This window comes from Bemisia tabaci, chromosome 7 (assembly GCF_918797505.1).
Source record: "Bemisia tabaci chromosome 7, PGI_BMITA_v3".
NCBI lineage: Eukaryota > Metazoa > Arthropoda > Insecta > Hemiptera > Aleyrodidae > Bemisia > Bemisia tabaci.
The window spans coordinates 52,619,338-52,641,620 of NC_092799.1; the positions used below are offsets into that span (position 1 = coordinate 52,619,338).

The window sequence follows — 22,283 nt, forward strand, 5'->3', positions numbered from 1 at the left end:
TCTTTTCCTTGATTAATTTGCTGGCCACAGCAAAAATTCTGAGGATCACCTAATTGTCTCATTTCTCCTCTTCCTGAAAAAAATTCCTTGAGGCCAGTTGCACTTACTGGACATTTCAGCACCGAACTGCTTACAGCCTAATTTTTCTTCCCTTACGTTTTACTTATTTTAAATATAGTGTCCAATCTCTAGAAAAATCAACGCAGTCTGCTTCTTGTTTTCCGATGTAAAGAACACTCCGTGCAAATCAGTATTCATTTCAGTTATGCATAATCTGATTGAAAATCAGATTCCTGTTTCTCACGTAGAAACTCTTGTTTATTTTAGTTTAGTCGAACTCCACTTAACACAACTATCTATGATTGAGCTGTAGGTAGTCACTTGTAAAGTTTTTTTTTTTATTTTTGAGTTTTCTAATAGACTCATACATGAAGCTTTCCCAATACTGGAAAACAAACTGATCTGTGCACCCGAACTTGATGGCTAAAGTCGAAAAATGCGTATCTCTAACTGCGCCGTTGCAAATCTCTGCTCAGATGTAACTTTTGTTTGAAGAAAATCAACCAAAATAACTCCTCACATTAACAAGCTCAGATTATCTCACTGCAATGTTACGTGATTGGTGAACTTGCTGTTTGACTAAATTTTGTCGGATCCAACGATTGATTCCTCGCGTAAATTGACGCAGTTCATAATATTTAGTATTTTTTAAATGGGTCAAGTATCCTAGATATAAAGTTAAAGGATGATATTTAAACGTGAAAATCGAAATTCCTCACGACTAATTGTGAGTCTACTTGTAAGTTTCGTGAGTTTAACGTATGTGAGAATATATGCTGAAAACATCGCTACGCATAAAATTTGAAACGTTTTAATCATTATATCCTATAGTTCCTTCAGATGTATGTACTTTTTTCATTTTTGAGCAAATGCGTCCAAACGCTGATTTTTGAAATGAAATAATACAATTTTCACTGAGAAAACTACTAAATTCCTTCATGCCAGAAAACGCCATTGTTTTTAAAACTCGGAAAGACTTAAATATAACACTTATTATTAGTAGAAAGTTATATTATCAATAAATGTTCCTGCTACATTAGTTTTTTAACTACAATTTACTTACTCACTCACTTTTTTTCCAACTTAAAAAACCTCGAAAATTTAATAAAAAAATTGCCCCTATCGAATCCAAATCGATTGCCTCATATCAGTCTAAATTTTCATCAGGTCGATTAGAATAACTTTTAATAACCGTCAAGATTTTGAGTTATTTTTGATGCTGAGGCAAGAAGTTTTGAGAACTTCCCAAACTTTGGAGTCTAAAGTCTACTTAATCCGAAAATACATTCCTGCTGCCTTAATTCCAAGAGGAATTGAGATGACCAGTTACAGGTGAAATGAGAGCAAGATGAATACGGCCAAAGAGAAGTTGCAAATGATGCTTTCTTCTCTTTCTCTCTTCAAGAGAATACTTAGCTACTATAGCTTAGTTGTCATAAGGACTAATTGTAAGTTCGAGGTGAATAAAATTAAAGTCGACTTATAGCTGAGAATGAATAATTAATGTGATCCATTATTCAGGCTTAATCTGTAACACGCATCATTCTTAAAAATATTTGAATTCCCTTCTCCTCCAGCCTCGTTCATTTTTTCACGGAATGAACTTTTTCGAAACATAGTTATCACAAAAGCCTTTGAGTAATTGATTGGGGCGATCTTGAATTTCTATTAAACTCCCTTAATTATCCGTTTCAAATTTTCTTGCAATCTGCCGCACTTCATTAAAATATTCTCTGTTGTTAGTTATTTATTTCTTTTATATACATGGAGTTAAGTCCTGATCGATCACGTTAAATTTCTCCTATTTGTGGTAGACTTTGGTTCACCGTTCGCAGATGATGTTATGCATCAAGTTTTTGCAGGGGCGGTAGATCTGTTTCCATAGGGCGTGAACACGAAACGGTTGGAGAGGTTTTATCATTGTTTACTGATCTGTTCAACAATTAAACCACAATAGAACGACTGGCGTGATTGATCTTTTTGCTGAAATTGGATGTAGTATAAAAGTTGAATTATTTCGGACGATTTCATGTGTGAGCCATTCAAATCAATTTGACGATTTTATTTACAAAAAAAAGAAGAAAAAATCATGTCCGATGAGGAACAGCTAATGACTCCCATTATCGTCTGAATTTGGCATTATTAGCATGCGGGAACTTGCGAGAGCGCGACATACAGATCAAGTTCCGCTCCGCGCGCGTACTCGGAGAGACGATGTGATGCTGGAGGTAAACCTACAGTTTTGCAGGCACTTCTCGCAATCGGTGTTGGCGAAAAGTTCAATGTTTCGGAAATCATCCGAAAAATAAGGTCCATCTTCACAGATCCGGTCAGAGTTATGAAGCAACAAATTCTCGCATATACTCAACAATCGAAAAAAGCTTGGTCTCTTTCCCGCCGTCTCAGCACGGAGAGGTAGCGTTGAACGGGGTGAAACGCGTGGAACAATTATTTCAACTTCTAAACAGGTAAAAGTACACATCCACAAAGTGAAGGAGAATCTCTTATTGACTGACTCAGAAAGTTTAATGCAGGGGTAGAAACGTTGGAGTGGGCGAAACAAGCGATGCAGATATTTCGACTTCCAAAAAGCAAAATTGCGTATCCACAAAATGAAGGAGAATCTCTTCCCGGCTGACTCCGGAACTTTAACGCATGGTTAGAAAAGGAGGATGAGGCGAAACGCGTGATACAACTATTTTGACTCCCTGGTAGGCAAAGTTGCGTATGTAAGTTGCTGACTCAAAGACTTTGAGACAGAGCTAGAATAGCTGTATAGTGTAAAACACGTGACACAACTATTTTGACTTCCAAGAAGATAAAATTGCAAACCTAACGTGGTATTCTATATCTACATAAAATGCTGAATTACCCGCCGCAACAGTTAGTTTTAAACCTTGGCATTGCCGAAGTAACTGCTATAGCGGGTAATTCAGCATTTTATATAAGTTCTCGCACACTTTTGTTACATCCAGAATGTTAAATCAACTTGACTTTTTCGGTGAATAATTTCTACCTTCTCCAGAGGCCCATTCATACTGGTCTTGTTTTCTCTTTGATGGAGGGTAGAGTGCCTTTATAGGGAGAGTATGAACTCGAGGCCTGCTCGATTTATGCAGCTCTTGAGGCCCAAAAGGGTGACAGCGTGAGACACGAAAATCACTGGAAAAGTGCCAATGCCAACCTATGCATTTGGAAGATTAATCAATAGGGCCGAAAGCGCATTGTAAACAAGCATTTTTAAGGATTAAGACTTTAAAACTGAGAAAATGTACGCGAAATTAAAGTTGTATCGGTGCTTTAATATTGTTTGATGGGTGTACCTACTCTGGGAGTTTAAATAAGTAGGATTGGATAACTCGAGTTGATAGGTTGGCTGTCTTATTGGACCCCAAGAGGTACATGACCTGATGAAAGCTGAGCTGGAAATTTTCGAGTTGTCCATACTCTCCGCAGGTTTGCCACAGTCAGGGAAAACTGGGAAAACCGGGAAATGTCACGGGATTTTAAAAAGTCAGGGAAAACCGGGAAATGTCAGGGAAAATTAGGAAAATGACGAAAATGTCAGGGAAAATTTGTTAAAGCGCCTTCATTTGCTTTCTATAATAGGTTTGAGGTTTCGAACAACAAATTTTGCATGAGAACTATTTTCAATTTTGTCTTCTTAACCATCCGTCACATCTTCAATTGTGAGGGAATTCAACCAGAATGAGTGAGGGAAATGTCAAGGAATTTAATTTTCTAAATTCTGTGGCAACCCTGTCTACGTATAAAGCTGTACTCTAGTGGAGGGTCTCTTTTGTAAGGGGAAAATTCTGAAGATGCGGCTGACTTACCTTGAGTTGCTCCTGTCGTCGAAAAGCATCGGCCATCATGCGCCTCTTGACCTCCTCGGTGACGACGGGCTCGCGGGCAGGGGCCCCTTGGCCGAGACGGGCCAGCTTGACGATGAGCTTGCTCTTGTCGTTGGGGCCGACGTAGTCGCGGAGGAGCTTCTCGCGGTTGAGCTCCCGCCCGGAGAACCAGAGCCGCGCCACGGCCACCTCCATCACCTCCCGGGAGGCCTGCGTCCCCTCCAACTGCTCCCGGTTCTCCAGCTCCTCCCGGATTGGATCGTGCGGCGGTAGGCCCATCGGGTACACGATCGAGCACGCCCCTCCCAGGAGACGGATCGCCTCCTGCACTGTGCCTAGTGTCAGGCATTTGTTCCCCGATACTAATTTCTGCAACACAAAAACCAATTTTCCGGTAATCATAAGTCGTATTTTGCTCGGAGGCAACACTTATACTGGGCCCATAACCTACTACTTTCTGCAACACAAAAACCCATTTTCCGGTAATCATTAGTCGTATTTTGCTCGGAGGCAACACTTATACTGGGCCCATAACCCACTAATTTCTGCAACACAAAAACCCATTTTCCGGTAATCATTAGTCGTATTTTGCTCGGAGGCAACACTCATACTAGGCCCATAACCTACTACTTTCTGCAACACAAAAGCCCATTTTCCGGTAATCATTAGTCGTATTTTGCTCGGAGGCAAAACTCATACCGGGCCCGTAACCTATGGGAGTAACGAGTAAGTGAATACCATGAATAACGAATAAAATTAACTTTTATTCGGGCACAAAGAGAAAACGCACTAAGACGAGCGGCTCGCGCCATAGCATTAAGAAAAGCCTTCTGCTATAGGTAGGGTTGCATTCAGGTGCGAGCCAGGGGCTGACATACCGCCAATCTAAACCTACAACAACACTCGCAACATGTTGGGAAAACAAGCAACAATCGCGTTTTGTTCGAAGATGATTTGTGTTGTGGGGGCGGGGCTCATTTTCGCGCGCAAAATTTGGAAACCCCTACAGCAACATTGTTGTACAACAACTGCAACGTGCTCAGAGGCAAGTCGTTTTCATGTTGTTGCCCGAGACAACGTTGACAACGTTGCCCGAGACAACGTGTTGTTTTCTAACCTGAAATTGGTATTAGCTCTCTCATTGGTTGTTCAGAATCAAGCAAAAGAAACAAGAAAAAGAACAAAAACAATTTGTTGTTTCGAACAAAATACGACTATTCCACCTCCAAACTGCCGGGCTAAGGAAGGACGCCGTATGAACGTTCAGGAGTTGCCACATTTCCTTTGATGAAACACGTGTTTTTGACGACATGCATGCATATTTTTCCTTGAAATTTTCGGATATGTTAGATTAAATTGCGTACAAAATTGTCTGAAAATCATGGAAAACAATATATTCAGAATTTACCCAGTAATTTCGGTTTTCATCGGTGGAAACTTGGCGACGTCTGCAGGCTCGCACGGCGTTTTTCCTTAGCACGGCCTAGCATAGAGCACAAAACTGCCCTCCTAGAGAAAAACGCCGTATGAACACTCGAGACGAGAGTTGCCATATTTTCCCAGATAAAATGTTTATTTTTGGGTTGGGTAAAATTATGAGTATTTCTCCTTGAAATTTTCAACATTTAGACAACATTTTTCAATTGTCGCAATTTAGGTATGAAATTGCGAACCAAATTATCTGAAAAATTGGAAGAAAAATATTCATAAGTTTACCAGGAAATTCATATTTCATCCATGGAAATTTGGCAACGCCTAAAGGCTCATACGGCGTTTTTCCTTGGCACGGCAGAACAGAGCCGCAATGTACCTACTGAAGCGCCGCGCGCCGATCAAGTCACTTTTTGCGTGAGTTTTGTCCAGTGCTCCTGAGACCAGTGAGCGGCGACAGGCGATGCCGAATGCACAAGGTCCCAGCTCCGGGCTCCGCTTTGATCATTCAAGTTACAAGTTTACAATTTATTTCACAATAACCAGGAGTTTCGTAAATTTTTCAATTTGTTATGACTTTGGTTAAGATAATTTGCCAACATCCACGAAAGTAACTATCGATTAAAATTAATCAATCCGGAAAACCACAGGCGACCCGCAATTCTTCGATAAGCCGCTGCACTGTGGATCGAGCTGAAAGGAGAGGTCGGACAACATTTGGAGACTTTAAACGCTTACAACTCCATTTATACAAAAATAGAGGTTCTAAAAGTGGTTCCATTGGTTTTCTCGTGAAATTTTTTTTAGAAACACCCCTTAAAATGTAAAACGTGACGAAATAAACATCAAAATTTGCGGTTTTAGTCAAATATTTCATGTGCGACCTCCCTAATTAACATGATTCACTGTGCGGCGTCTTTGAAAATGCCACGTATGGTTTCCGGATGGCTTCCACTTTCGAGGAACAAGAGGATAATATGCATCGTTCTAGGATTGACTTGATTGCACTAGTGCGGTGCTCCAGTACATTGCAACTCTATTGTAGATACTTTTTAAGCCTAGCTATTCTATCACCGAAAGTTCCGAGGAACCTCCTTCAGAAAATTTTTGAAATTTCTAATCCATTTTAACACTTCCCTATATTTGTATCAAACTCTTTCTAGCGTTTCCTAATTAGACTCCATTTTGTGATACAGAACTGCTAATCGAAAACTGCTGTTCTCGCTTATTTATAAAATCACCTATCTGCATAGAAAAACTGATGACACATTTGCTGTTTCTAAAACGAGCTGAAGATTGTAGGTTCTAATTGCAAACAAGTTGGTTTTTGCAATCGCTAGCGATAGCAATATTCGTCATGGGAACTTTTGCTTCTGGGATATGAAAATTTTAAGGTACAGTTCGTTTGTAGTATCTTCAGAATTGAAGGGGCTATGTAATTTTGTGTCGACATCTCTTTTTTAACATTTTTAATTTTTTTTCTTTGCATACAAGAAAGCTGTTATTTACCGATTATTTATTTTCGTTGGATTATGTATGGTTTTTGGAAGTTAACGCATTTAACTTTCAGTTTCGTTTTTTCGGCGTAAAGTATGATATTTTTACTCTACGCATATGCCCGAATACGCATCATAACGACGGTGAAACTAACAAACCACGTATCTCGTTTGCGGTGTTTAAAAATCTCCGCTCACATTTTATTTTTTTGAAGTAGACCAAATCAATATCATTCCTTGAAATTTTCACAGAATTTTCTCCGCACGAAGAGGAAAAATCACGGAAATTTTCAAGACTGGACGTTAAGTAGCTTTTCATTTAAAAAATAAAGTATGACAGAAAGTCTGCGACGTCGCAAACCGAGATACGTGGTTTGGTAGTTTCACCGTCGATAAGTGACCTATGTGCTTCCTAAGTTGCCATTTTTTTCATTCAAATAGATGTAACCGAAATGTTAGATGTGTACTACCTATACTACTTTCATGTCATTGCTTTATTTATTTATTTACTTTTTGCGTAGGTATAAATTGTTAGTTTTTGCTGAATTTTGGAGAAAATATTGCTTTAAGAACGTGGAATGTAAATTAATTTTATTGAAAAAAGAAAATACCATCATTAATTTGGGCGAACAGAGAAAATATACATCAATATTTGGGTCAACATCTCCCTGATTATATAAAGGATGAATATATTAGTATTTCTGTATCAAAAAAACTTAGCTTTTGTCTTCAGAGATACGATGATTCTAGTCCCAGTCAATTTGTTTTATTGAAAAAACAAAAAAACAAAAAATAAATAAAAAAAAAAACAACTGAAATGTTAGACATACTATTTTCATGTCTTTCTATTTGTATCAATAGGTACTTTTTGCTTAACTTACGAACGTTGAATGCAAATTAACTTTATTGAAAAAAGAAAATAACGTCATTAATTTGGGGGAACATGTGGCTGATTATATGAAGGAGGTATATTCCAGTATTTTTGTTTAACATATTAACTCACGAGAAAATGTTCGTACATTTATCATCTACTATTAATTATTCTTTGATGATTAGTCTAAAACATTCAATACAACCATTAAAAAGAAGTTCCCATCGTCGGGTATCGAACTCCCGATCGCCGGGTGCCCGCATCTAATAAAAAACAAGCAGTTCCAACGCCCAAGCGTTGGAGGGCGCTTCTTTGACAAAGCATATTACTACCAACTTATGTATCCGAAAAGACTGACGAAGATGGAATTTAAAGTGGGATTCTTTCACCGCAAAACCCTTCAAAACTTCAGATCGATGGCGAAGATCTGAAACTTTCCTCGAGAACTTTGTGATGAACTTAAACTGATGGTGAATGGAAACATAAAGGATGCACTGTAAATCAGACGACGGGAAAGAGCGGCGGAACCTCTAAAGCTGGTGCGTCAACGCGATCTAGCGGACAGCGGCGTCGCGACGCCGCGAGGTAGGGCGCGCAGGTCGCGGGGGAGCGGGGCCCGGCCGCGTGAAGAGGAGTTCAGCAGCGGGGCGGGGAAGCGCGGGTCGCGGGGAAGAGAGGGACCGGCCGGCCGGCGGTGACATCGGCCATGGATGAAAATATAGGCAGCGCTAATGTCTCCGCTAACTGGAGTTGGGGGTCCTTATTCATTCTCTTGGTCCATGACATAACCTTAAACCTTCCGCTCAATGCCGCAAACAGCTGACGTGTCGATGCTGCGCCAAGAAAATGAACCAATCACAAAGTAGCACAGTAATACGTCACTAAAATGAAGAGATCACGTGACTGTTCGTAATATTTTCAAATCGATCTGAAAGTACTGCCTCGGATATAAGTATTTAAAGCATAAGGAGGCCCTAAAATACTTTAACCAGGTAATACGTCCATGCGAGATTGTTATGCTTAAAAGCAAAACATTTCACGAAAACTTTTACGAATACCAGATGCAGAAAAAAATCAAATTTTCCCGGGTGTACCAGAATGGCGTCATTACCCATAAGGCAAAAGGGCATGTAGTATAGTACATGTTACATCGGGGGAGTCGAACGGTTGGAAAGGGCGCATCTGGTACCCAGAAGCGCCCAATACGAGGCGGATTTGTCAACTAGGCTATGACGGCTCCACGTGAGCGGGAGTAAAAATAGCATTTAAAAGACTCGGGCAATGGGCGGGACTTATCACCAGAGACCTTGACGCTTTGAACGTTGCTTTTGGGATATGAGCCATGGTTCGCACTGTTTTAATGTGTCTCGAGGTTCATCCCAGCGTGCATTCCGATCGCGGCAATTGAGCTAAGGCAATATTTGCGTATCCATGAATTAAATCAATCAATCAAGCTCTGATTTTGACTTCTTTGTCCGTAACGAGTCCTCCAGAACAATTTTCCACCTTGTACGATAGTTATTATTTCTTTACTTCTATTTTTCAAATTTGAGGTGGGATAATGGCGGCTTCTCAAGAACACGAGGTAGGCGATCTTTTGCACCAACGAACAGAAAACTGATGGCGAAAAATAACCAATCAGAACCTCCCAAAAAAAGAATTTGCCTAAAAACGGAACTTCGTGGTTCTGCGCAGATTTACCAGTCAGACACGACATCTCAAGAAGGAAAAAAACTCGCTGAAAGCGAATTTTAGCAATCAACACAACTTGACTTAGAGACATGATTGGCTAAAAAATACAACGGTTTTTGATACATCGGAAACTCAACCAAAAATCGGAGACTGGGCGAAACGCTCAAGGTCGCAGAGGTATAGGGAATCCCATAGCGAAAGCAACGGAACGATTCTAATATCATGGGGAACTCCGTTCCCATGACAAAATGTAGTCCATTTCCCTTCCAAGTTTTCTTCTTTACCGTGAGCCCACAGCATGCAGCTTTGAAAATTTCACGTTAATTCCATTAGGATACTGATACATTCAGTCTCAAAAGTTCTCAAGTATGAGTGTTGACAAGTTATCAGCAGCGGTGGTGGTGCTCAGTGGTTGATAACAGAGTTGATCCTTAATTTGAATGTATAAAACAAAGTGGGGCGACCTACATCACGTGGCATCAATATTTGTAATTCATTTAAATGGAGGGAATGTGAACAGTGTTGTCAATTTCAGGAAATCACCAATGATTCCAGTCAAAAACAAGTTGGATTTTGCAATCGCTAGCGATAGCAATATTCGTCATGGGAACGTTAGCTTCTGGGATATGAAAATGTTAAGGTACAGTTCGTTTGTAGTATCTTCTGAATTGAAGGGGCTATGTAATTTTGTGTTGACATCTCTTTTTTAACATTTTTAATTATTTTCTTTGCATACAAGAAAGCTGTTATGTACCAATTATTTATTTTCGTTGGATTATATATGGTTTTCGGAAGTTAACGCATTTAAGTTTCAGGTTCGCTTTTTCGGCGTAAAGTATACATAAGGTGTCCCAAAAGCACCGGGACTTGTTCTGTAACTTCAAAAGTAAGATAGATACAGACATGATCTTGATCTCATTTTAAAGATCAACTCAATACCTATCGATTAAAACCAAGATCAGCTCAATCGAATAAAAATTGACCGAGCAATGGCAATTTGAAATCAGTGAGGAAAGTTTACCCCTACGGTTTTTAAGGAAGATTCTTCATCACCGTGAATCGAAAAATCGGCCTGTAAAGTGATGCTTATTGTGTTTTGGGCGCTTCTGGGTACCAGATGCGCCCTTTCCAACCGTTCGACTCCCCCGATGTAACATGTACTATACTACATACCGTTTTGCCTTATGGGTAATGACGCCATTCTGGTACACCCGGGAAAATTTGATTTTCTTCTGCATCTGGTATTCGTAAAAGTTTTCGTGAAATGTTTTGCTTTTAAGCATAACAATCTCGCACGGACGTATTACCTGGTTAAACTATTTTGGGGCTTCGTTATGCTTAAATGCCTCATATTCGAGGTTGTAGTTTCAGATTGATTCGAAAAAATCACGAACAGTCACGTGATCTCTTCATTTTAGTGACGTATTACTGTGCTATTTTGTGATTGGTTCATTTTCTCGGCGCAGCATCGTCAAGCGTCAGCTGTTTGCGGCTCTGGGTTGAAGGTTTAAGGTTATGTCAGAGAGAATAGAAAGTAAGAGGCCCGACTCGATGCTAGGTAATTGAAACAGATGCGCTCGCAGCACGCTCGCTGGCAACGTACGCAACTACTATTTTTTTCTATTGTTTTCCAGAGACTAGCGGCGGGTATGTTGCTGCCGGACCACCTTCACGTAGGCAATTTGTTATACATCGTCCGTCCGCAATACTCTCGCTTGGCCGTATGAAAACGTTCCTCGCATGCGCAGTGTTAAAGAAGCGCCCTTCAACGCTTTGGCGTTGGAACTGCTTGTTTTGATTTTCGAGGTGTCATTTATCAACATTTTGTCAGTCTGGGAGGGGGGGGGGAATTGGGAGTTTATGCCGATGATAAGCTCGTGCTAGCAGCGTCAAAAAGTTACAGGGAGGCTCGTTTTAATGCTCAATCCCACCTAAATAGGATTAATAAATGGACTAACAAAGATAAAACAAAACTAAATGCGTATAAGTCGGTAGAAATTGTGTTCACCAACAGACCTTTTGTTCACATTCTTCTTCATTTAGGAAATTCTGAAATTCCTCGCGACACAGTCGCCCGTTATTTAGGCCTCCATCTGGATTCCAGGCTCAAATGGGGTGCACACATAAAGAAAAAAGTCGAACAATTAAGACTTAAATTTCACGATATGCAGTGGCTGATAGGCCGCAAATCCAAGTTACCCTTAGAAACCAAAGTGCTCCTCTACAAGTCAATGTTGAGACCGGTTTGGAGTTATGGATGCCAATTGTGGGGCTGCGCATCCAAATCTAACATTAAAAATATAGTAATCATCCAAATGAAAATTTTACGAAGCATTTCAAAAGCCAGATGGTATAAGAGAAACGTGCACTCAAAAAAAAAACTACGGCCCTGTGACCCGGTTGCTCTGGACACTGGTGATCCCGGCGTTAACGCGCTGTGCGCCAGCTAGTACTGGACCCAGCGGCCGGTGTCCCGTGGACCCCGCGCGGCCTTCATGGCCGTAAGACCGGTTAGGAGCCGAGCGTAAGTTACGGGTTTCAGGATCGGAGCCAACCGCTTCCACGGCCGTTGGCAGTGAGGTGAGATTCAGTTTTCGGAAAATGGCGTCACCATCAGATTAAAATTGAGACGGCTACGTGTATATTCGCAGAAAATTATAATATTTTACGTCAATGTTATTCAGTGCGTGAATTTAAAGTTGCCGCCACCCTTGAACATTTTCGGGAGCGATCGCAGCCACCACTCAGCGTTGTTTATTGAGGTTAGAATCTAGTAAATTGCTTGTCATTGTTGGTCATTGCTCATTACGTGTGTTCGTTTTTCGTTTAATTTTGGAGGTTTTCGATATATTTTCTTGATTCTGTGCGGTGCACGATTGATTCTAAAGTTCTGTGTGATAACGCTTGTCAAATACTTTCGGAAATGCGACGAGAGTTAAGTGAAAATTGTCAGTTTTACCTACACACTGAGCTCATATCCTCTCCTCCTGTAAGTTCGTTTGCAATTCACTTATTTTCCCCCTACTAAGGGAAAGAACTTAAATCCAAGAAAAGCAATCAATTACCTGCCACGCATCTTCCCACAGAGTAAATTACCGCCACACTAAAATACTGATAATGTAGACACAAGAATGTCTATTTACCGATTGCAACTTCATTGTGCCACCTTTGCTTGCTCATAAGATTGGGTTGATTTTTTATTCCATTTCAATCTAATCTCTGGCTTATACTTAAATGTTTTCAATTGAGAGTAGGTAGTATTTCACTCTCCGACATCCAACACCTCCCTTCTCTGTTGCCAAAATAGCTGTCCGCCAGCGGAAGCTATAAGCCAATCTTGCCTGCGTTGATTATCCGATAAGAGCCAGTGCAAACATTGTTGCTGTGAATATCTCTCTGATTCCATATCCCAATTCTAGGGAGCTCAGTGTACTGTAATAGTGGTAAAATTTTGTGTGAATCGCGCTTCAGTTTGCTGAAGGGAAGATCTACAATTTTAACAAGTGTGACAATTTTCGGTGGTATATTTCTTCGCTAATATTTTGTGGAAATTGTATCCGGTAGTTATTGCGGAGAGTTATATCTTGAAGTTTTGTCAACTTTTACTACTGAATTTACACTTTGAAATATTCTCAACCTCATTTTCAAGATTCTGAAGCTTTTCTAGTCGTAAGGAGTAAAAATCTGTAAGTACCTAGACCTACGCCTGTGCTTTTCCTTTGTTAATCATTTGGGTGATTTCCTACTTTGCATTCGTATTTTTTATTGAGGGATGAACCAGGTTTTGTTTTTGACAAATGCTGAATTCTCATTGAGTGAAAGTAATTACATTTATTGAGAACGGGCTGCCAAGTGATAAAAATGATTTTTCAATTTACATTTTTCGCTGCAATGAGTTTTAGCAATTTATCATACCTTGGACAGTCTGTTCTACATTTAAAATAGGTAGCATGAATTTTTGATCTATCTACATTTGTTCCTTCCAGTGCTTCCCCAGTGCTTTATTTATTTCTACGAAGGCTTGCAACATTAAAGTTAGGTTTTTGAAAATTTCTCTTGATATCTCTACACGATGAATAAGCTAACATTCATATGCTGATTTTCTTTCTCAATAAGCATCATCTCTTCTCTAAGATTCATCTCTTTTCTCAAATTGACTTGCTGAACTATCAGCCAAGGAGTTCAAATCTCTCTTGATATCTGAAACATGATCAACAAGCTAACGTTCATATGCTCTTTTTCTTTCTTAGACATTGAATTATCCATCACTTTCCTGAAACTAAATTGTTATGAACTATCAACAAAGAAATATATACCTATTTTAAAAAGAAGGAAAGAAAAAAAATCTTGTTCAGAAATTGACACAAGATAATTCACTCAATGTTTAAAACTTTGCTGGAAAGTTTTTCTTTTCTAAGTATGTACTTTAATGGTGAATTTTCAGCTGTAGTTCCGAAAAAATCCACCACGTCGCGGACAGCGGCGGCGCGCAGAGCTCCGGCCGTCCAGCCCGTAAGTAGCGCCTAGAGCGCAAGCTGCCTATGCCGCTCGAGGCCGCGACTTACGGTTTTCATGTCCGTAGGACTCCGCATCGTCCCCGCACGTAGCAATCCGGCCGTCAGGCGCGTAGGCGAACGGTAGTGCCATATAGCCCATCCAGTCCGTGCTCCAGGTCCGCTGCTTATGGCCTCCACGGCCGGAGCTTTTTTTGAGTGTGGATATTCGCGCTGATCTCAACATTGACTCTGTAGAGGACTACATAACAAAAATGTATAACTCTTATGAAAATAGGTTGCATTGGCACGCCAATCCTGAAGCGCTCGCACTTCTCGAAAAAGACCGATGCATCCGAAGATTAAAACGTCGTAAACCCCACGAGCTTGGAATCCAGGGGTTCTCAAAATTTTCCATCTTTTAAATCAATGAGCCTCCTTGCGCTTTTCGAACGCTATCAGGGGTTCTTGGGTCTTTGACCGATCTCGGTCTCCCACCGTCCAAGTTAAATCAAAAAGACATTTTTACTCTGAAGCGAAATTGTTTTTATTTTTCTCCTCACTACAAAGAGGGTGTACATCATATATTAATTTGTTTTAATATATTCCTAGTTACTTAGCTAAAACAAATATTCGTAACATAGCATAAGTTTATCTTATAAGTTAAATTTAAGTTTTTTACAGATGTATCAACATCTAAAAACCATCCTGTACATATTATATTTTGTGCAAATAAAAAAAAAAAAAATCAACATTTTGTACCATCAAACACAACAGTTGACAGTGCGTATTATTGCAAAGTACTAAAGGAGTTGAGAATGCACATTTCTCGGAAACGGTCGGACTTGAAAGCTTCGTGGATACTCCATCAAGACAATGCGCGGCCTCACACATCGAGCTTAACACGTGAATTTATAAGTAAAAATGGAGTTGAAACAATCCCTCATCCCCCTTATAGCCCTGACTTGGCTCCATGTGATTTTTGGATGTTTCCTACGCTTAAAAAGGAGCTTCGCGGACGAAGATTCGTATCGAAGACCGAAATCCAGAATGCAATTCAAAACTTCTTCAACTCCATCCCAGAGGAAGAATTCAGGAAAACAATGTTGGATAAGTGGCAAGAGCGCATGAAAAAGTGCAACCGGTTTGATGGACGGTACTTTGAAAAGCAAAAGGAAGTTATGGAAGATTCGGAGGAAAGTGAATACGAATATTAACTTTTTGAATCCTGGTAAGCGAAAAATCTTCCTAAAAACCGTAGGGGTAAACTTTCCTCACTAATTTCAAATAGTCATAACTCGGTCAATTTTTATTCGATCGAGCTGATCTTGGTTTTAATCGATAGGTATTGAGTTGATCTTTAAAATGAGACCAAAATCATGTCTGTATCTATCATACTTTTGAAGTTACAGAACCAGTCCCGGTACTTTTGGGACACCCTACGTATGATATGTTTACTCTACACATATGCCCGAATACGCATCATAAGGGACCTATGTGCTTCCTAAGTTGCCAAGTATTAATTTTTGTTAGATGATTGGTCTAAAACATTCAATACAACCAGTAAAAATTAACTGTCACCTACGAGATTCGAACCCCCGCTCGCACAAAAGAAGACCATTCTACCCGCTTGCGAATGGTGCCGTAGTCATCTGAGCCATCTCGTCGCTTAGAGAAATGGGGAAAAAAGAAAACAGTTAAGTGATCTCGGACGCTGAGCGGGGCTTCACAAAAGAAGTCCTTGAGACTTTGTCCACTGACGTGATATGTCAGGACGGAGTAAGCGCCTTTCTCTGTGAGACATTGTTTGCCTATGCCCCCATGTGTCTCAAGGTTCATCTCAGCATGCATTTGCTATCGCGGCAGTAAACTGAGGCAATATTTCTGTATTCATGGATTAAATCCATCAATCGAGTTCTGATTTTGACTCATATATCCGTAACGGGTCCTCCAGAGCAATTTTCCACCTTGTACGATGGTTATTATTTCTTTATATCTATGTTTAAAATTTGAGGTGGGATAATGGCGGCTTCTCAAGAGCAACGAGGTAGGCGATCTTTTGCACCAACGAACAGAAAACTGATGGCGAAAAATAACCAATCGGAACCTCCTAAAAAAAGAATTTGCCCAAAATCGGAACTTCGTGGTTCTGCGCAGATTTACCAGTCAGACACGACATCTCAAGGTGGAAAAAAACTCGCTGAAAGCGAATTTTAGAAATCAACACAACTTGACGTAGAGACATGATTGGCTAAAAAATACAACGGTTTTTGATACATCGGAAAATCAACCAAAAATCGAAGACTGGGCGAAACGCTCAAGGTCGCAGAAGCATAGGGAATCCCATAGCGATAGCAACGGAACGATTGTAATATCATGGGGAACTCTGTTCCCATGACAACAAGGTCGCAGAGGCATAGGGAATCCCATAGCGATAGCAACGGAACGATTGTAATATCATGGGGAACTCCGTTCCCATGACAATATGTAAAGAAATTAAGGAACGTCTGATTTAGTTATGCGGATCCTGCGATCACTCAATTTTCAGTCAGAAAGCGATGCCGTATTACAAAGTTAATTGAAACCAAGTTACCTTCTGACGATGCAGACCATCCAAAATCGAGTAAAAGCTCGCTCGCGTTAGTTCCTCAATCTGCTGTGCCGAGGAAAAACGCCGTATGAGCTTTTAGAAGTTGCCAAATTTCCTCTGTTACAACACGCATTTTCAGGGAAATCTGTGAATATTTTGCCTCCAATTTTTCAGAGATTTTAAATCACAATCAGATCCAAATTTTCAGAAACTTTCAAGATAAGAGAATCACACCTCTCCTTAAAAACACACATTTTGTTGGAGGAATTTTGGCAACTCTCGAAGGTTCGTGCGGCGTTTTTCCTCAGCACGGCAGTATTAGTCTTGGCAGGGAGTTTCCCCATGGGGAGAGAAGCAACTGAGAATCGTCGCCTCGCGGAAAAAAAGGACCAACAAGAATGGAATATTGCAGAAACGGATCACTGTTTCAAACTTGCCGCCAAGACTGTAAAAAAACCAAGGCGACCAGCGCTCTGTGGATTTTGGGTGCTTGAATAGGGCAAGAGCGTAGCTCCACTGACTTTGAGCGTGAAGTGCTTTTACGAAAGGAGGATGCTTTAGAAGGATGGACTTATTGGAAATTGGAGAAGCCCTCGAAGGAGCTTGATCAATGAGAATGAGTTAATTACCTTGGAGACCATAGCTTTGGCCTCCTCGACGGTGTTAAGGAGGACCTGTTGCATCTCCTCGACGGGTTGCCTACCGTTGCGGCGTCCGATGGGGTCCTTATTGAGCTTCCACCCCCCACTCGGGCTGCACTTCTCACCCCACTCGTCCGTCAACTTGAGCTCCGCCACCTGCTCCTCGAGCAAGCCCAGGATCTCAGGCGGGTAGAACGTCCCGTGTTTAGCCAGCTCCTCCATCTCTGCCAAAAACCAAAACCAAGCTCATGTTCAAGCTCAAATATTACGAAATATTACTACTCCCGTGCTAAGGAAAAGCGTCATGTGAACATTCGAGAGATGCCAAATTTCCTTCGATAAAATGTTCATTTTTAATGGCTAGGTCCGGATACATCTATTCGTCTTCTCGCGGTGTCCGTGTTGCATACATAAAAAATTGCAGGCGCTCTGGTTTTCTTCAGCAAAACGTACACGGTAACGAATTTAGCGGCAGTATCCGCACCCCGAGAATTTTGGCAGCAGCTGCAGTGGAGATTTAGGGTCTCGGCTGTCGAAAGTTGGGCATATTCTACCAGAGGTTCGGTAGTTATGCCGAGTTTCGTCTGCCGGGACCGCAAATCTCCACTCCGGCTGCCAAAATTCTCGGGGTGCGAATACTGCCGCTAAATTTTTTACCGTGTATATGTGCAGTTGCTAGTTCTCAACGGTTTTCGACGTCGCATTCACAATCGGGTTTACTGTTAAATCCTCGAAAATTAGATGAGTCGTGTAGCGCCATGGCAGCGTTCCAAAATAGTGCAAATATCTACTAATCATCCGCCTACACATTTTCACAAAGGCATTGCGGTCCGCCATTTTGCGAATCACAACTGATGATATTTCCGACATTTGTGCCTCACGCTCTGAATTGTTTTTGATTAAAATTTTCATCAAAAACCATGACAAATGAAAAAAACAGTAAAAAGTCAGAGGGTTTCACACTCAAAATATCTAAGCGGTCAGTGATTTTTTTGAAGAAAACTTGTTGTCCTGCAAACAGAGATCATCATTATTCTGCAGTGCTAAGAAGAGCGCCGTATAGCCTTCAGATGTTGCCAAGTTACTTCTAAAAAAACCCGAATTTATTGAGAAAATTGCGAAAATTATTTTCCAAAATTTTCAGACAATTTTGTTCGCAATTTAAAATAAAAGATCTGAAAATTTCAAGGAAAACTGTTCAAAACTTTGCTCAAAAATGAACATTCTATTGGTGGAAATTTGGCAACTCTCGAATGTTCATACTGTGTTCTTACTTAGCACGGCAGTATTGGTCGTGATTCCGCTCGTTTTTGCCGATAACGGTCCCGCAAATTGCACTATTTGGCAACACTGCCACATACGGAAGATGATAAAGAAATATGGTTCGTTTTTCACATGTTTCCAGGTAAATTAAATGAGACGAGTCAAAGTTTAGTGACTAATTGCCGATAAGGTCCGGCGGGTGATTGCCGCATGAATAGTCTCCATTTTAGTTTTAAGTTTATAATTAATTTACCTATTTCTTTTTTTCAATTTGATTGAATACTCAAACGGCCTTATCTTCGTGCAATGGCGACATATAAATACAACGAGTGACGCATTCTGTTATCACAAGAGGAAAACATTTATTGCGCTCCTCGGCTGTTTCAATGGCTAGGTCTGGATGCAACTATTCGTGTTCTTGGGATGTCCATATTGTATACTCAAAGAATTGCAGGCGCTTTGGTTTTCTTCAACACAACGCGCGGCTGCTGCATTGCCGTGCTAAGGAAGAACTCCGCATGAACCTTCAGGCGTTGCCAAATTTCCTCCGATTAAAACCGAATTTTCTGGAAAAATAGTGAATATTATTTTTCAAAAATTTCAGACAACTTCGTACGCAATTTAATCTAAAATATTTGAACATTTCGAGGAAAAATATGCAATAGTGTTGTCAAAAATACATGTTTTATCAAAGGAAATTCGGCAACTCTCGAATGCTCATACGACGTTCTTCCTTAGCACGGCGGTGTAGTTGTCAGTTCTCGAGGGCTTTCTACGTTTCATATACGACCAATCCACGGAGGTCGGTACTTGCGCATTTTTTTGGAATCCACTTCTTCGCTCGGCTCTCACTCAACTGCAGCCAGTGTGACGCCACATTGGCCGCTCTTGAGAAATACTTTGCATTTAAATTTCTCATCCTAATGCGAGCTAGGGTCTCAAAACTCTTTCATGCCGCGATAACACGCTGACTTTGGCAGCTGGATGTGGCAGTCATCATTCAGCGCTCAACAGCTGAAATTTCACAAATTCGAGTTATTTTCATCCAAATGTGTATCAAATCTATTCGAACAGTTCAGACAAATCCGACATTATCCGATGGTTGCTGAGAATCGTTGCTGAATTTTGCGAATGACGCGCAAAATTCATGCTTCGGGCCGATGACTTCCACATTCAAGCCACATTCAGCTCCTTCATTCAGCGTGTGATTGCGGCATCACGGGAAAGACCTTACCTGTGTGGATTGGTCTTGTTTACAATCGCCTTCACCATGAAATCCTCGGAGTTTAAATGAGCAGTATTGCATCATGACAGCGTTGCCAAATGGTGCATTTTTTCCACCAAAAATACTCCAACGAAGGAATTAATCCTGCAAATTGCTACCGCCAAAAATGTTTGCAATTTGCACCATTTTGTAACGATGACATGGTGCTAAGTGTCTCATCCGAATTTCAAGGATTTAACAGTAAACTCGACTGTGAATGCGCAAAGGACCCTTAAGAATCAATAACCGCAGACATACGCTGTGCTTAAGGAAACCAAAACGCCTGCAAGTTTTTGTGTATGCAACAAGGACATCCTGAAAACACAAATAGTTGCATCCAGACTTTGTAAGCTGTTGAAACAGACGGAGCGCCTTCAATGCCTTGTGCTTCAAATAGTAATACAAAAATGTGTCACTCATATTGCACTCATACGTCTTTATTGCACAAAGATAGGACGGTTTGAATATTTAATCACATTGAAAAAAGGAAATAAGTTTTAAAATAAATTAATGAATAAAATGGAGACTACGTATTCGTGAGGTAGTTACGCGCCTAACTTACCTCCTCCTGAACTTCTCATACCTGCTTAGGAATTTATACAAATCGTATCTTATTAATTATTTACAGTCTTCCGCACGTGCCAAAGAGTACAATTAGCGGGACCTTTATCGGCAAAATAAGAGGGGTCTCGACCTATTGTGATCACCGCTGTTTTCAGGGTGACGAGATTTCTTGGATTAAAAAACTCCCTGACTTTTTAGAAAGTTTAAGCATAAAAATACTCGACTTTTCCTTACATTTTCAGTGTTTTTCGCACGAATTTTTGAGAATCGGTAGAAGAGCGCGACCCAAATGAACTTAAATACGAGGGGCGTTCAATAAGTAAGTATCCCTTCTCTCTAAAATCAATAAAAATGGACCAATTTTAAAAAAACTTGGGCTCAAAATCTTTCTTAGGATATACTGAGTTCAACAAAACAAACCGCAACAAAATCGGACGGCTTGTTTGACCTCTTTCCACTGATTCAAAATTAACTCCCCCGAGTTCAGATTTCAGAAACGGGAATGAATGTTGGTCCGGTTTGCCATTTAGTATCGTATCTCAAATATGAACTCGGAGGAGTTAATTTTGAATCAGTGGAAGAGGTGAAACAAGCCGTCCACTCTTTCATCCCCGGTCAGCTGAAAGACTTCTACGCGCGGGGCATCCAAAAGCTGTTCTCTTAGTCTCAGTATCAGACCTGCTTGGATCGAGCTGGTTATGTGGAGAAGTGAGGTAAGTCCCTTATTCAACAAAAACTTTGATTTTTCGTCAGTGATGGCGACTGAGGCTTTGGCAGAGAAGCTCTTCTTCTGTCGCGGACTTCAAATCCCGCGGATTCGGCGGGAGCGTCGAGCGCCTCGGCGCGTTCAAACGGCTCGCGTTCGGCCGCATATAGTCCGATTTTGTTGCGGTTTGTTTTGTTGAACTCAGTATATCCTAAGAAAGATTTTGAGCCCAAGTTTTTTTTTTAAAATTGATCCATTTTTATTGATTTTAGAGAGGGGGGATACTTACTTATTGAACGCCCCTCGTAGGTACCTACCTCATAAAATTTGTGGAAAATAGGGATTAAACACAATAGGTATCGAAAAATCAGTCAAAATGTTCCCCAACCCCTAAAGTGAAATACCTACTCACCACTACAAATGCGGCTGATTTTTAACCTTCCGTTGTAAATGAACGCGATATCTGTGGTCACCGCATCAATGCTCTCAGAAACTTTGGTCTCGTACAGGAATTGACTTTCGTCGTCCTTCTTCACGTGCAAAATCACCATCCTGAGATACAGTGCAGATAAAAGTGAATCGAAGTTATGAAGGAATTTAAACGTATTTCCCTCATTACCTATAACATTTGTATTTTTTTGTAGGTACCTAAATCGTGAATTCAGAAGTTTCCGCTCACTTTAAACGTGGGAACTATCTCAGATTCGTACCGAAAGGCACGAACAGAATTTCTAAACCATAAAAAGTTACTTATACAATTTTTTAAGATATAAAATGAACATAAAACCACTGTAGTCGATAGGTAACCACGGCCAGACATTAGTATTTTTGAATTTTATGACCTCGGAAGTTATTCAATTTTAAAATCTTGCATAAACGTGACCAAGAATCTTGTCAATTTCTTTGATTATTCAGACCTTAGATCCCGGAATGTAAAGAAAATGGAGCGGTCGCAAAGATGTCATCAAATCTATTCCACATTCATAAGTCGAGTATTTTTCTCGAGAATTTATAGATTTACTCTTGATTATAAAATAAATAACATTAATTAAACTTACTACTTAATAGGATAGAAATCATTGTATACCTACATTGTTGTTATTACAATAACATCTGTCTTCTCCCCCCTCTCTGTTTTCTGATGCTTAGCCAATAAAAAGACAGTTGCTACGCGCTCTATTGTACCTATTTCTGAGTACCGCACGTTTCGAGATCGAGATTCGAGCATCACTCCCCTTCATTTGGTTGATTAGGCAAAAACAGCTTCGAATTGAAATTGTCACTTTCTTTGTACGTTTTGCTATTACCCATCGTAACAAAGCCGATAAAAAGTGGTGACTAATTGATGACATTTTTTA

At 40.4% G+C, this 22,283-nt stretch overlaps 1 protein-coding gene across 1 annotated transcript; it reads right to left on the reverse strand.

Moving 5' to 3' along the window:
• Positions 1 to 136: 136 nt before the first annotated feature.
• On the reverse strand, positions 137 to 21,512 carry LOC109039341 (cilia- and flagella-associated protein 298). The gene is made up of 3 exons (XM_072302950.1): positions 21,338 to 21,512; positions 17,117 to 17,352; positions 137 to 4,283 (listed from the first exon to the last, which is right to left on the reverse strand). The coding sequence occupies exons 1-3, from the start codon at positions 21,474 to 21,476 to the stop codon at positions 3,843 to 3,845; spliced, it is 816 nt and encodes a 271-aa protein (XP_072159051.1). The 5' UTR covers positions 21,477 to 21,512; the 3' UTR covers positions 137 to 3,842.
• Positions 21,513 to 22,283: the final 771 nt, after the last annotated feature.